This window comes from Eriocheir sinensis, chromosome 67, assembly GCF_024679095.1.
Source record: "Eriocheir sinensis breed Jianghai 21 chromosome 67, ASM2467909v1, whole genome shotgun sequence".
NCBI classification, from domain to species: domain Eukaryota; kingdom Metazoa; phylum Arthropoda; class Malacostraca; order Decapoda; family Varunidae; genus Eriocheir; species Eriocheir sinensis.
In genome coordinates this window covers 5,841,978-5,855,213 of record NC_066575.1, presented here as the reverse complement: position 1 = coordinate 5,855,213, position 13,236 = coordinate 5,841,978, and the positions used below count along the sequence as shown (strand labels likewise).

Genomic DNA, 13,236 nt, shown 5'->3' with positions numbered 1-13,236 from the left:
TCCACCATTCACACGTGTATTTCTCTTGCAATATTTCATCAATAAACTACGTAATACACTAATTATTTTCTCACTATACTTTTACTTTTCACTAGTTACAAGGAGTTATAATTACACGCTGATTGAAAGAACAGTAAAAAAAAAAGTCTCATTGGCTCCAGATGGCGACAGAGATGCGTCAGGTCATGTCAGGTCAACCTGTCCCCCCTTCCGTCAGGTCCTGATCGGCTGATCCCGGGGTATATATTGGGCTTACCACTCACAGGACCATCACAGTTCACTCTCAGGACAGTAGCAGTTGCACCCTCTCCAGAACTGACGAGACCTCAAGATATCCCTGCTTTGAGGTCATCCTTGGAAGCCACTGTCTGTATCTTTGGCCTTCAGTGTGTGTCGTGACCTCCTGTTGGTCGGACGTGTTTTGCCGTCTTCAAGAGGAAATCTGTATCATCAGTGTGACCGCATCGCTGGTAAGTGTTAATGGTTTTGCTTTGTTGTTTTAGAAGTCTAATCTTACACGACTAATGTGATTGTATCAGAGCCATTCCATTTCACTTTGTTCTATCTCGACTTTCTTGTTTTTTAGCTATAACATGAGCATGCTTAGTTTTGTTAATGTTTAGATGACTGCGTGTAAGCTTTGTTACTGTTTAAAATACTAATAATCGCATGAAGCATATCAGGGCCTTTCCTTTTCGCTATATTTTGGTCTCGATTTTTGTAAGCTACAGAACAAGAGCATGTTTAATCGCATGTGAGTGTATCAGACAGGGCCTTTCCTTTTCGGTTTATAAGCCTTAGTTTGCTTATTTTGTTACTGTTTAAAAGACAATAGTCTGTTTCATTTCATCTGTCCACCAAGAAAGCGTGAACTTTGATGGATGTGGCACCTGCGCATTTCTAGTTCGTGAAATTCAACTGTTGTGATAGACATTCAAGCTTATTTTTCAATAATATATTTGAATATTTATGTATACAAAAAACAACTCCGTCGTTTGCATCGATAATCTAACACACAAGCACACGATCCGAAAAGACAAGCTTGTATCAAATAACAGTCACATCATACTCGAACGATCGATGTTTTTTTTCAAATTCATTGATTGGTAGCTCATTTAAGGTATATTAAAATACATCTGGCTCTGCAAGTGCAAATAAAGGGTATTTTAATAATTTACTGCCTGTAGATAACGATTAATAATCGAAATAACATTAAATAATGATTATTAATTAACTTGAATGCGATGCTAGAGTATTTCGAATATTTGCTAGGCTACCCATGTTATTAATTTACATGCCACGCATCAAAATTCCTTATGCACAGACACTTGCAGAGTCAGATGTCACTTTATGTACCTGGAAATATGCGTATCTGAGAGGCTATAATTCGTTCGAGTATGATCAGACTATATACTGTCCTTTCATGAGCTTGTATAGTAGATTTATTAATGCAAATCGGTATGCTTGCGGTTCATATAAGAAGTCTTGTTTTTTTTTTGTTGTTATATACACAAACATTCAAATATATTACTGAAATTATAAAGCTGATCTTCACGCAATTGTTTACACAACTTTACAGTAGGCTACGTGTTATAAGGGAGAGGAGTCTTAGTTAATTAATTGTTGCTGGCGGGGTCTCGTATAGTGGTTTTATAAGGGTAGTTCGCATTTACAGTGTTATTAATTCGCATTTATTTAGCTACAGCTTTAAGTTCGCATTATTTCGTTTACAGTGTTATAAGGGAGAGGAGTCTTGTTGGTGGGGTCTCGTATAGTGGTTTTATAAGGGTAGTTCGCATTTACAGTGTTAATAGTTCGCCTTTCTTCATTGCTATAAGTTCGCATTTATATAGGCTACAGTGTTAAATTCGCATTGTTTTGTTTAGTGTTATAAGGGAGAGGAGACTTGTTGGTGGGGTCTCGTATAGTGGTTTTATAAGGGTAGTTCGCATTTACAGTGTACGTTGATTGATGATAGTTTATTGTTGCAGATAAACAACAAATTATTAGTTCGCATTTATATAGGCTACAGTGTTAAATTCGCATTGTTTTGTTTAGTGTTATAAGGGAGAGGAGACTTGTTGGTGGGGTCTCGTATAGTGGTTTTATAAGGGCAGTTCGCATTTACAGTGTGCAGTTGGTGGGGTCTCGTTATAAGTTTTATGAGGGCAGTCGCATTTACATAGCTACAGTGTTAAATTCGCATTGTTTTGTTTAGTGTTATAAGGGAGAGGAGTCTTCCTGGCGGGTCTCCTGTAGTGGTTTTATAAGGGCAGTTCGCATTTCCAGTGTTGTTAGTTCGCCTTTCTCCCTTGTTACGGGCTGAGGCTGGCGATGCTCACCTGTCCTGTGTGTTGCCAGCCGTTCCCAGCGCCTTCCCGCAGCCCGATGTCTTTACACTGCTCTCTGCCCTAATTTCAAGCCCATGGAGGCCCCTGTGTAGTGCCCCCGCGAGTGTGAGTGTCCCCCGGGTGTGGCGGCCCGAGCACAGACCCCGGGGAGCGAGGGAACCCGCCAGCTCCCCTGTGGCCTACTGGGGAACAGCTGATTTTGCGTGTGATAATTGTCCCAAGTCGAGGTTTCCGAGGCTTGGTTTGCGTCCCTTGGTGCATAGCTTGACCTCCTGCCGTCAGGGGTTAGGCGTGGGTGCGTGGCGGGCCCATGGAAGGCGAGTGGCCCTGCAGGTGGGTGCCAGAGGGCTGCCCTGTCAAGGTGTCAGGGGCGGGTGGAGAAATTCTTCAAATGGGGTGCAGGGGAAAGTGAAGGCAACCCAAAGGACACAGTTGGGATTACAGTTCAGTGGTGTTTTCTTTATAGATTTCGTCTACTCTAGTTTCTACATCGTGACCTTGTTCTGGGTGGATTTTTTTTTTTCGTTTTTTTTTTAATGTTAGCCAATAGATGTTGACTGTTTGGTGAAGCCTGCACCCCCACACTGGGCATCAGGGGTGAGGGGCAAAGATTGTTCATCAGTTTAGTCACTTTTATTATCTAGGTCATGGCAGGATGCATTGGGAGGGCCACTACATACTTTTCTTTTTTTTACATAAGATCACATTCTAAGAATGGCTTTGTCAAGCTCATTTTAGCCAGTCATGTTACCTTTTTTTTCAGTATGTAAACAAACACATTTGGGTGATGCATTTGTCTTAACATCAAGAATATTGTGTTATGGAACCCTAGGTGTTCTAGGCAAAGTCATTTCCATGGTAATTTATTACGGCTACACCTGGCCTTGTATTACTACAGAATTAGGTATTCAGAATCAAATTTTTTGTTTGATTTAGTAATTCAACTGGAAAAAAAATAATATTTTCAAGAAAGAAAATACCAAACGCATTTGAATAATGTAATTTGGCCGCCCCGATTAGTGACGTAGTGACTGTGAAATACTCGTCCTCCTTCCTCCCCTTGACCTCTCCTCTCCCAAGACTTGCCTTAGCACTACCACTTATACCTGATACCTGTGCTTCCATCTTCATCATCATGAGTGAGAAACAAATGTGGCAGTGCAGAGTAGGATGTTTGTTTCAAATGGAGTGGGTTGGTGATTCTCTTCCTCCCAGCTCTTACTCGTCCTTGAACAAGATGTATTTTTTACTATCACCGTCAAGGTTGATGATAGAATTGTCTTTTCAGTGGAATACAAAGAAAACAACCTAATTTAACAAGAAAACCTATTGAATTTTACTACAGTATCCCATGAAGATTGACTTCTTGATAGAAAGAGCCACAAATAAAAAGAAAAAAAATCAAGCAAACTTTTTATGATTAGCTATTCAGAGAAAGTTCAGATAGCAAACATGTTGCAAATAAATTTCCAGGGATAGTGTATGTGCCAAAATAGCATCCAGTTAAGTTGCTGGCATATTACTCCTTGGCGAACATAAAGAAGCGACGGGTGCTTCTTAAAAGTAAGGAGACAAATGTGATTGAGGCATTTTGAATCCCTCCAAGAGAGAGAGAGCAGAAGTGACAAGTACGAGAGTATAAACTGATGCAGAATAGCTGTATCTACAGGGGGGTGGATAGATTGAGGGTTTAATTTAAGTAGAAAAGGCCCCATGCATTGATACGTCTGTAGAGTGAATGTCTAACCTAGAGTAGAAATGGTGAGGTGCAAGAAGACTGATTCACACAAGAGAAAAGAGGAGTAGTGATAATTGTAACTGCTTTAGGGAATGAGCCTATTCATCATATAACATAATATATTTCCAAGTTGAGTTGCTATGGAAAAATCTAAAAAATAGGTAAATTGTACTCCTGAAGTAGTTTTATTCCTGTTACCACCTCTTATTGTTATCATCATGTCTGAATTCTCTTGACAGCCAAGTGTGAAAACCTACGGTATGGACCACCCTCTCTTCTTGAACCTGGCCCTGCCCCAGCAGCCGCAGCCAACCGCCGCCACTCAAGTACCTCCGGTCACCAGCCAGGTCAACGGCCTCCCGCAGGAATCAAAACTTGCTACGTACATCAGTGTGAGTCTTGGTGAAGGTTTAGGCAGTACTAAGTCAAGTATAGCAGGCTGTTTGGTTCTTGGTATGCACCATTCAAAGTAGCCAGTATTCATATGAAAAAAATTTGGATAAAAAAGATAGTAGTCAACTTTTACTTTGAGTTTGTTAAATCATTATATGTTGACTCAGTTTACCAGAGTATTTTTTATTTGAATGCTTATTTGAACAGTGTGCAAACTGGCAAACAAATAGTCTCATGTTCTCACTTTGATGAGGTTGCAGGCCCCGCTGATAATATTCATCTTAAATCTTTTGTTGTGAATGTGTGAGGTCCTTATGATTATTCAGTAGTATTAGCATACCAACTTGGTCCATTACAAGTGATTCACATATTATGAAAAGCTTTCAATATTAGATTTTTGGTTAATAATGTTGAATAATGCTAAGTATGGATTCTTTATGGGTAGAAAAGAGTATTGAGGAAGCTCTCACAATTTTAGTTTACTCTGGCTGATTCTAAGTCCACTGACCAGTGTATATAATTAGTAGTCGTAAAGGTAGTGTGAAGTAGTAAAATTAACAAGCTATTGTTCACACAGAATCGGCAGCAGTTGTCAGCTCCACAACAAGCCGAGCAGCAGCAACAGTCCCTCACCAAGAGTGTGGCAGCGCTGAGTCTCGATGGTGTGGGACCACGGAAGATAATGGTGAGTCAGGCATAACTGTGCTTACCTGTCTTTTATGGCCTCACCCACAGTGTCTGTTTATGGGCTTTTTCTAGTGTGGTGTCACTCCATAAGTGAAAAGAAGTAGCTTATGGTAAGATTAATAAAAGAAAGCTGGGAATGGAAACTGCAGTTTATCTTTATGGAACGATACTTGTGCTGGTGTGATGGTTTATTTCCAAATCTACTTGTAGGATGTATTTTCTACCATTGTTTACCTTTTTATATTTGCATATATATAGCTATATGATTTATTAGCACATTTGGAGGCAGAAAACTAGTATTATTCACTAATCTATTAGTGTTCTAATATCTGTTCCCTCTTTTACAGCCGTCTGTGAACAGCATTGCAGAGTTCATCCCCGGGACAGCCAATAGTGGAGGCCTGGCTCATTCCTCCTCCACGCCCTCTTTCCAGTCCAATTTTTCTGGGCTCGTCTCACCCAGCTTGTCGACATCCTCTTCGCTGGGGTTTGCCTCCATAGCACGTTCCTCACCTGCAGCATCAGTTGCCTCTCCCCAGCGGCCAGTGTCCCCTCAGGACTCACCCAGCAGAGGGCGGTGTTCTCCCCCTAACGCTGGGGGACAGGAGGACAATGGCAATCCTTCCAACCTGCCCACCTACCAGGAGAATGTAGGAGGCACCACCTACTTTTACACTGCCCAGGACCAGCCTCCTTTCTCCGGCACTGGAGCCACAGCCTCCCCAGCCCCCTTCACAGCAGCCCCTCAGCCCACTTTGGTGTTTCCCCCATACCATGTCCTGCCTCCCACCCCTACCCATGTCCACCACATGCGGGCCCCTGCCAACGCCCCGCACTTCTTCATGGGTGATGAGCTGCGCCAACACCTCCTGGAGAAACACGCCCTTACTCTGGCACATGTCGACCCGGAACAGTTTCCTGGTGAGCCTGACCGCTTTTGTTGGTGTTGTCTGCTCTAGATCCACTTATAAACTGTCTGTTTGTAAGACATTTCCCATCAGAGAATGTAACGTAAACTGTCCAACAAGATGGCTATATAAGCCACTAGAAGCTCGGGGGAAATGAATATTGTGTCTAACAGGACATGCCTTGTAGCTTGTTGCACCTCATGTTGCTGTGATTAAATCAATAATAGAATAGAATTCTTATACTGGTGAAACATAAGAATTCTATTCTCTTTATTCTGAGAATCATAAAGCATTTTTTCCCTCCTTTATGTTGCAGACCTGCCTCAAGAACTGGACATGTTCCATGAGCTGGTGCCTCTGGAGCCCCAGCACAATGTCAACAAATCCTCCATATTTGGCTATGCTACCTCAGTGTACAAGGTGTGTGTCTTATAGCTTGGTTAAGAAAAGCAACTAACATTGATTGGCTGAAGTGTAATGATAGTCAGTACTGTAGTCATATAATTGTTTACTCGGCAAATATTCAGTTTTTATATATTCCAAAATGATATGATTCTTGCACACAAGTCAAAATTGTCCAAGATATTATCAGGGTTTGATTGCAAAAAAATATTAAATGGAGCAAATAGTTTAATTGTTGTTACTGTAAATATACGATATTTGAAAACTCTTGGTGGAAAATGTGTATTTTCAATCAGCTATTCAGATCAATTTTCTAAGCTTAATTTTTGTTGTTGAAATTTACCATCATATTAGCCAGGACTCCATGTTCTTTCCTGTAGCTCCTTGCATCCCCTGCCCACCTGTTTGATTCATACACTCCCCACCTACTACATCACCATTCTTCATCCATTTGGATCCTCTGACAATGTACTCAATACTCTTTTTTTTGCTCACATTTACACCTCACTTGCACACATCTTTGTTCTGCCATCCCTCCTGTTAGCCCACGTGATCCTACCCAGGTTTAACACTATTTTCATGTATCCCTCCCAGGCCACCAACGTGAAGACAGGCCTGCATTATTGTCTCTACCGCATCCACGGGTACCGTCTTAACAACGTGAAGGTCACCCAGCTCGTGGACCTGTGGAAGAAACTGCAACATTCCAGTGTGACTCAGCTGAGAGAGGTCTTCACCTCAAAAGTCTTCGGTGATAACTGTAAGTTTGTAACCGTAATAAAATTAACACCTTTGTTGTTTTACAAGCATTAAAATAGTCAATATTAAACAGATTAGGCTTACAGTTGTTCTTTGCTTCAGTGATGGTGCTTGTGTTGTTCATTCACTCTATGGATTGTTTGCATTGGCTTTATTCCCTCATTTTCATGTTGCCATCTTTGTAAATGACTCACCAGATGCTTAATGGTCATAGCTTTCAAAAAGGCAGTTATACTTAATGCAGTTCCTTTAGGCTGTTTTTACAAGCACTTCTCACACTTCGCAAATACTCTCTTGATGTCTGAATTAACAAGCGACAACCAGGATAAAGTCCTACATAACAGATCATCTGCTAATGTATTCACTTTTTTACTCTCCAGCCATTGTGTTCGTGTATGACTACCATCCTGGAGCAGAGACCCTCGCTGCCCGTCACTTCACCTCAGCCAGTGCACTTGGCACCAACGGGTGGGAGACTATGGCTTCCTCCTTGCCTGGCAATGGGGCTAATGAACCCTCAGCACGTGGCATCCACAAGACTCATCGCCATAATTCTGGCAATGGTAAGACACTTTGCCAAACTTTCTTTGTCTGCAATGTCTTTGTGGGTTTGGGTGTAGAACGTGATGTTAGTGTATCTGAAAGCATCATTGTAAAATTCACAAATTTGATTGAATGAAGGCATTGTCAACAGAATTCAGGGTTTACAGGGAGAATAATGTTGTGGGGATAGAAAGGTGTGGAGTTGGTTTGGTTAGATGTATAGATATTTATTTGAAAATGGTAAAGAGAAGACCCTTCTATATGTAATATCCCCTCAGGGAAAGTTTTCATGTGTTACAGGGCACGGGTGAATAGGTAAATGGCAAACTTAATCCTGTCCCAGGCAAACTATCCGGCTAAAATATTTGTGGTTTCCTCCTACAGGTCTGCTACCTGAAGCTACTCTATGGAACTACATAATCCAGCTGACCGGAGCACTGCGAACCATCCACACTCAGGGCCTGGCTTGCCGCACCCTTGACCCCACCAAGATCCTTCTCACAGACAACAAATCCAGGATCAGGATAAATTGCTGTGGCATTCATGATGTGCTGAACTTTGACCCCAATGCTGCCAACCCTCTGGCCAACATGCCCCAGTACCAGGTGGGTCACACTCTTCTACCCTTATCTTTATTGAGCACACATCGTTTTGCTGTTTTTCTTACCTGAGGAAATATAATTGGAGGTCTAGAGTTCATGTATTTTACTTGGTATGCATTAATTTTCAGCAAGATGATTTGATGAGCCTTGGGAACCTTATGGTGGCCCTTGCATGCAACTCCTACATGGCCCTGCAACGAGACAGCATCCAGACGGCCATTGAGCTGATCAACCGCTCCTACTCCCGGGACCTGTCAATGTTGGTGGTGTGTCTCCTCACCTCCCAGCGCATCAAGAGTATCAATGACGTGATGCCCATGATTGGAGCAAGGTAAGGCTGCCCACATCACAGTATTGTAGCTGCCTAATGCTTTTCTTATTTATAGCCTAATGATACAAACATTTAATTTTCTTAAATTTCTACTTTCTAATTCACTCAAGATTATGGCAATTTTTTTATGTATGCAAGGAATTCATGCCTGGGGAAGTGTTGCCAAAACTTATGAAGCCTTGCAAATAATTTGAATAATGAATTTAAATTAAGTGAACTATTTCCTTCCCCAGGTTCTACACTGCCCTGGAGACCGCCAACCAGCGAGCTGACACGTATGAGGCAGAGATATCGAAGGAGGTGCACAACGGACGCCTCTTCCGCCTCCTGACCAAGCTCAACACCATTGTTGACCGACACCAGTGAGTTCCTTCAACCCTTGTCAGCAGTATTAATAATCTCCAGTTTCACATGTAGCAACCGATGAGATTGAAATAGATATAGAGGAAGCAAATGACAAATTACCTGATTGTAATGGAGGCAATGCCAATATTAGGAATGGTTTTATTCAATTATGAAAAATGTTTTAGGGGATTTAATATAAAGACGAATTTTTGTTACATGAATGAATGAACAATTTGAAAGGTTGCATATCTTTACCAAAACATCTGTTACAGGCTGCACTTGGACACCTCCTGGAGTGAGACTGGTGACAGATACATGTTGAAGCTCTTCAGAGATTACGTCTTTCACCAGGTATGTTTCTCCTTTTGTATGTTTTTTATTTCCATTTTTCCTCAAATTATGTCTTTGTCTGCTATACTTTAAAGCCAGTTTGATAATGTCGAGTGAGGATTGATTATGACTATTCCTTTAGTTCTTGACCCCTAAACCCTGCTCAGTGTAATTTTTTTGTGACAAAGGATGATGCTGATGACTAATGATGATAATGTTCCTTCTCCCCAGGTGACAGAAGATGGCCGGCCGTGGCTTGACTTGGCCCATGTGGTGCAGGTCCTCAACAAGCTGGACGCTGGTTCCCCGGACAAGGTAATGAAGCGTGGCCATGTTGATGTGGTGGGTTCTTGAGAGACCATGAGATATGTGCAATATTCAGTGAATGTTCCAATAGATCAATCTTTATTTCTCCTTATCCTTATTTCTAATACGTTGATGCTTACGTCTTTCTTCTGTTTCTACTCATGGGTGAGTTTTTATTCACTCGACCTTATTACATCATTAACTCTGGTGTTAAACAATTTTTTTACTTTTTTCTTTTCAGATCTGCCTCATGTCCCACGATGAACAGAACATCCTTGTGACTTCATACAGTGAGCTGAAGAGGTGCTTTGAACGCTCCTTTTCTGAGTTGATGCAGGCAGCTTCTTCCCACAAGTCATCATTGTCCTAGCAATATAAAGAGCACTGACCGTCGTCTTGGCTTCAGAGAATATCCGCAAGTGGTTCTGTTCCTTTTTCGACATTTTGGCCAGAGCTTCCAATCCCTGAGGAAGCTGTGACTGCACACATGTGTGTGACGTGTATGTGACAACAAATACCTTAAACTTAGGGTTTAATTATTCTTGAAACACTTATCTAACTTTGGTCCCTCCATTAGAGGAAACCAGTTTATAATGTATGGCAATATTTCAGTCATTTTTACTACTGAGAGGCACATGTGAGTGGCGTGGCTGCTTACTCTGATCCACTTATGTTAGCCGTCAACTGGTGGTACAGTTTACTTTTTTTATTCGCGTCATCTTTATTGGACACGTTTTGTTGGAATGAGAACTCATGGCTTGTGGCTAACTGGTGTGGCTGCATCACATGCAGCATGCAGAGAGAGTGTAGGTTGTGGGACTGCTTCCTCAGACTTAATTTATTGGAATGCATCTTGTTTTGACCTTTATTGTGCTGTTATTTTTATACTATATTTATGTTATATTTTTTTTATTCCAAACATTCATTTTATTATAATATTTATATCATTTAATCAGAGACCGTGAAACTAAATATTTTTTTAGGCTATCTGGCTCCAAAATTATTTGCTGTCACTAGTCATTTAACAGTTATACAACACACATCCACTACTGTTTATAATAGGAAAATTGAATGATATGCAGATTCCCTTCAAGCATGTGCAGCACAAAAATCTTTATAAATTTGAAAGTGCAAATAGTAACAACGTGTTTGGTGGATTGGCTCCGTAGAGTAATAGTGTGTCGGCAAAAACCTACAGAAAGTAGGTTACACTTGGAACAGTTTAGGCTTCTGATCGTATCAGAGTATTAGAATTCTTGGGTAAGTTTCATGTTATTAATGAAAATGTCAGCCAGCAATACCTTTGGTCCCCATAGTTCCTCAATCATTAGTCATGCACATGTTACCTCAAAACATTTTTCTATTAGTTTTTACTTGCCTCTATCTGTCCCTTTTTATTCTATTTGATAGACAGCACATAGGTGGTGTGTGAATGTTTAGTAGTGTGACCCGTGTCACCAGGCAATATTTCTGATTTTAGATACAGATAGGAACTGAGGATTGTGATGAAAAAATGGTGATAAATTATGATAATTTTGTGAAATGGTATTACACTATAAGACCATATTCTGTTCAGAGCTCATCTGATTTTTTTGTATAGAGAGAGATGAAAGGAAAATGCATTCCCATAAATTTGAGAAGCTGTGTTATGTAATGCTGTCATATATTTTGTATGTATTTTGTATTTTCCCAAGAAATAGGATATTGGTAATTATTGTTTATTTTTCTTTATCATCCTATCTTGATTTAGGATTTTTTATACTATGTTTCAGCATTGCTTTAAAAATGCTGGAAGCCTTAAAGTATGTCTATTTTGCCTGTGTATAACTTTAAAAATGGCTTTAAGCTTCATTTGCCATTGAGCAACTGAATTTTGTCCATTGTGCATGTTTGGTCCTTGATCCATCATTCTGCCAGATACACTTACTGAGTGTGCTAATCAGTCAGGAGTGAGGTAATGTCACTGCTGAAATTTTTTTAGATGAGGAATGGATAGCATTATTTATTCAAGATTATTAATTTCTGCGTAGAAGGTTTTTTATTTATTTTATTTATAACTATCAGGTATATATTGTATGGATTTTTTTTACTTAAGCCTTGTGGATCAATCTTGAGGATGTGAGACAGAAAGACGTAGTAAAGATGGCCCTAAAGTGTTGTGGCGTTAGTGATGTAAAAAAAAGTTAATATTAAGTGTACTACATTTGCTTACTACGAAAAGTGAACCATCCATGCACCTCTTGTACAAAGCTCTCCATGATGCAACCTCAAGTGTTCTCAGAGTGAACTGTTCGACGTCCGATGTACATTGTTAACACCCCACATATCAGCTGTGTTACCCTTAAACTGCCCAGTGCTCCGTATACTATTCTGCAGTGTAAAGACAGTAAACTTACAAAGACAAAGAGTTGACCTGCAAATGGTGTCTTCCCATATAAGGCCAGTTGCCTTCCAGATAGAAAATGTGGTGAAAACACTGATAAAAGACAGGCTGATGGGCATATTTTCTTAATTTGTGTTAATACAGTAATGTGGGGTCACACCAGAAACTTGTGATGCCCTGTTTATCCACACGTGGTCATAACCTAGTTAATAGTAGTGGTGGTGGTGCACTAACAGGCAGGCAGACTGAGCCATACAGCAACCTTTCCCAGGCTAGTGTGGAAAAAACTGAAACATATATTTTGACCCTTGCTGTGGTGTTTGGGTGAGAACTAAAGCTTACCTGTTTTAGTGTGATATTCCAACTTATTTTGGAAAAATGAAAGTGACTAGAAGCATCTTAACTACATTAAAGTGTGTGTGTGTGTGTGTGTTGGTGGGTGCACGCATGCCTGTGCGCCTATTGTACATGAGTGTGTGGGTGTGGAGAGCCATACAACTTCTTTTTCATAAAGAGCTGAATCATTTTTGCATTTAAGTCAGATGATGTAATTTATAAATTTTTTTACACATGGAAGCCTTATGTGGTGAATTATGATAAACTGATACAATACTCTATACATGTAAAATTGCTTCACTAACCAGGCTACCATACACTTAAAGTTCAAATATTTATTGGCTCAGGTGAAACTCATTTGTGTGGTATTATATTTTAGTTCTCTAGTTTTGAATGGAAAAAATCTAAAGGTCTTATTCCTCCCTTATCTGTTTATGCATTTTCCCCCTATATAAATTTTTCAAGCATTGATCACAAACAGAGAGTACAAATTTTATCACATCCAATATAATCCTCAGACAAATGCTGCGGCATTCTCACCACCTTCCCCACATCCCATCCCTATTTTGTAAGTGACTTATGTGTGTAAGAACCTAAAGCTTATGGATTCCCTCACCGGTTCATTGTTATTGCCCCGCTTTAAATTTTGGCCATTACTTTCAGTAGTGATGTGGATTTTTTTAATTCAGGTGGGACCATTATGTATTTTACCTTTTTTTTGCAAGTTTTTCCCAGTCAAAAATGTGTTCATTCAAAGTATTCAGTCACATAATGAACTTACCATCAGTATATCTCCATGTACCTAATAAGAATGATATTAAC

General features: G+C 40.3%; 1 protein-coding gene across 3 annotated transcripts; it reads left to right on the top strand.

The window, feature by feature from the left end:
- Positions 1-338: 338 nt before the first annotated feature.
- LOC126987989 (PAN2-PAN3 deadenylation complex subunit Pan3-like) lies at positions 339-11,410 on the top strand. 3 transcript variants are annotated; one of them, XM_050845712.1, is made up of 13 exons: positions 339-470; positions 4,329-4,481; positions 5,060-5,167; positions 5,517-6,090; positions 6,394-6,497; positions 7,074-7,239; positions 7,619-7,801; positions 8,166-8,386; positions 8,512-8,714; positions 8,948-9,076; positions 9,332-9,410; positions 9,621-9,704; positions 9,937-11,410. In XM_050845712.1, the coding sequence occupies exons 2-13, from the start codon at positions 4,350-4,352 to the stop codon at positions 10,063-10,065; spliced, it is 2,112 nt and encodes a 703-aa protein (XP_050701669.1). In that variant the 5' UTR covers positions 339-470; positions 4,329-4,349; the 3' UTR covers positions 10,066-11,410. The 3 variants fall into 3 exon arrangements, with proteins under 3 accessions (XP_050701669.1, XP_050701667.1, XP_050701668.1); XM_050845710.1 differs by lacking the exon at positions 339-470 and adding an exon at positions 2,120-2,456; XM_050845711.1 differs by lacking the exon at positions 339-470 and adding an exon at positions 2,463-2,684.
- Positions 11,411-13,236: the final 1,826 nt, after the last annotated feature.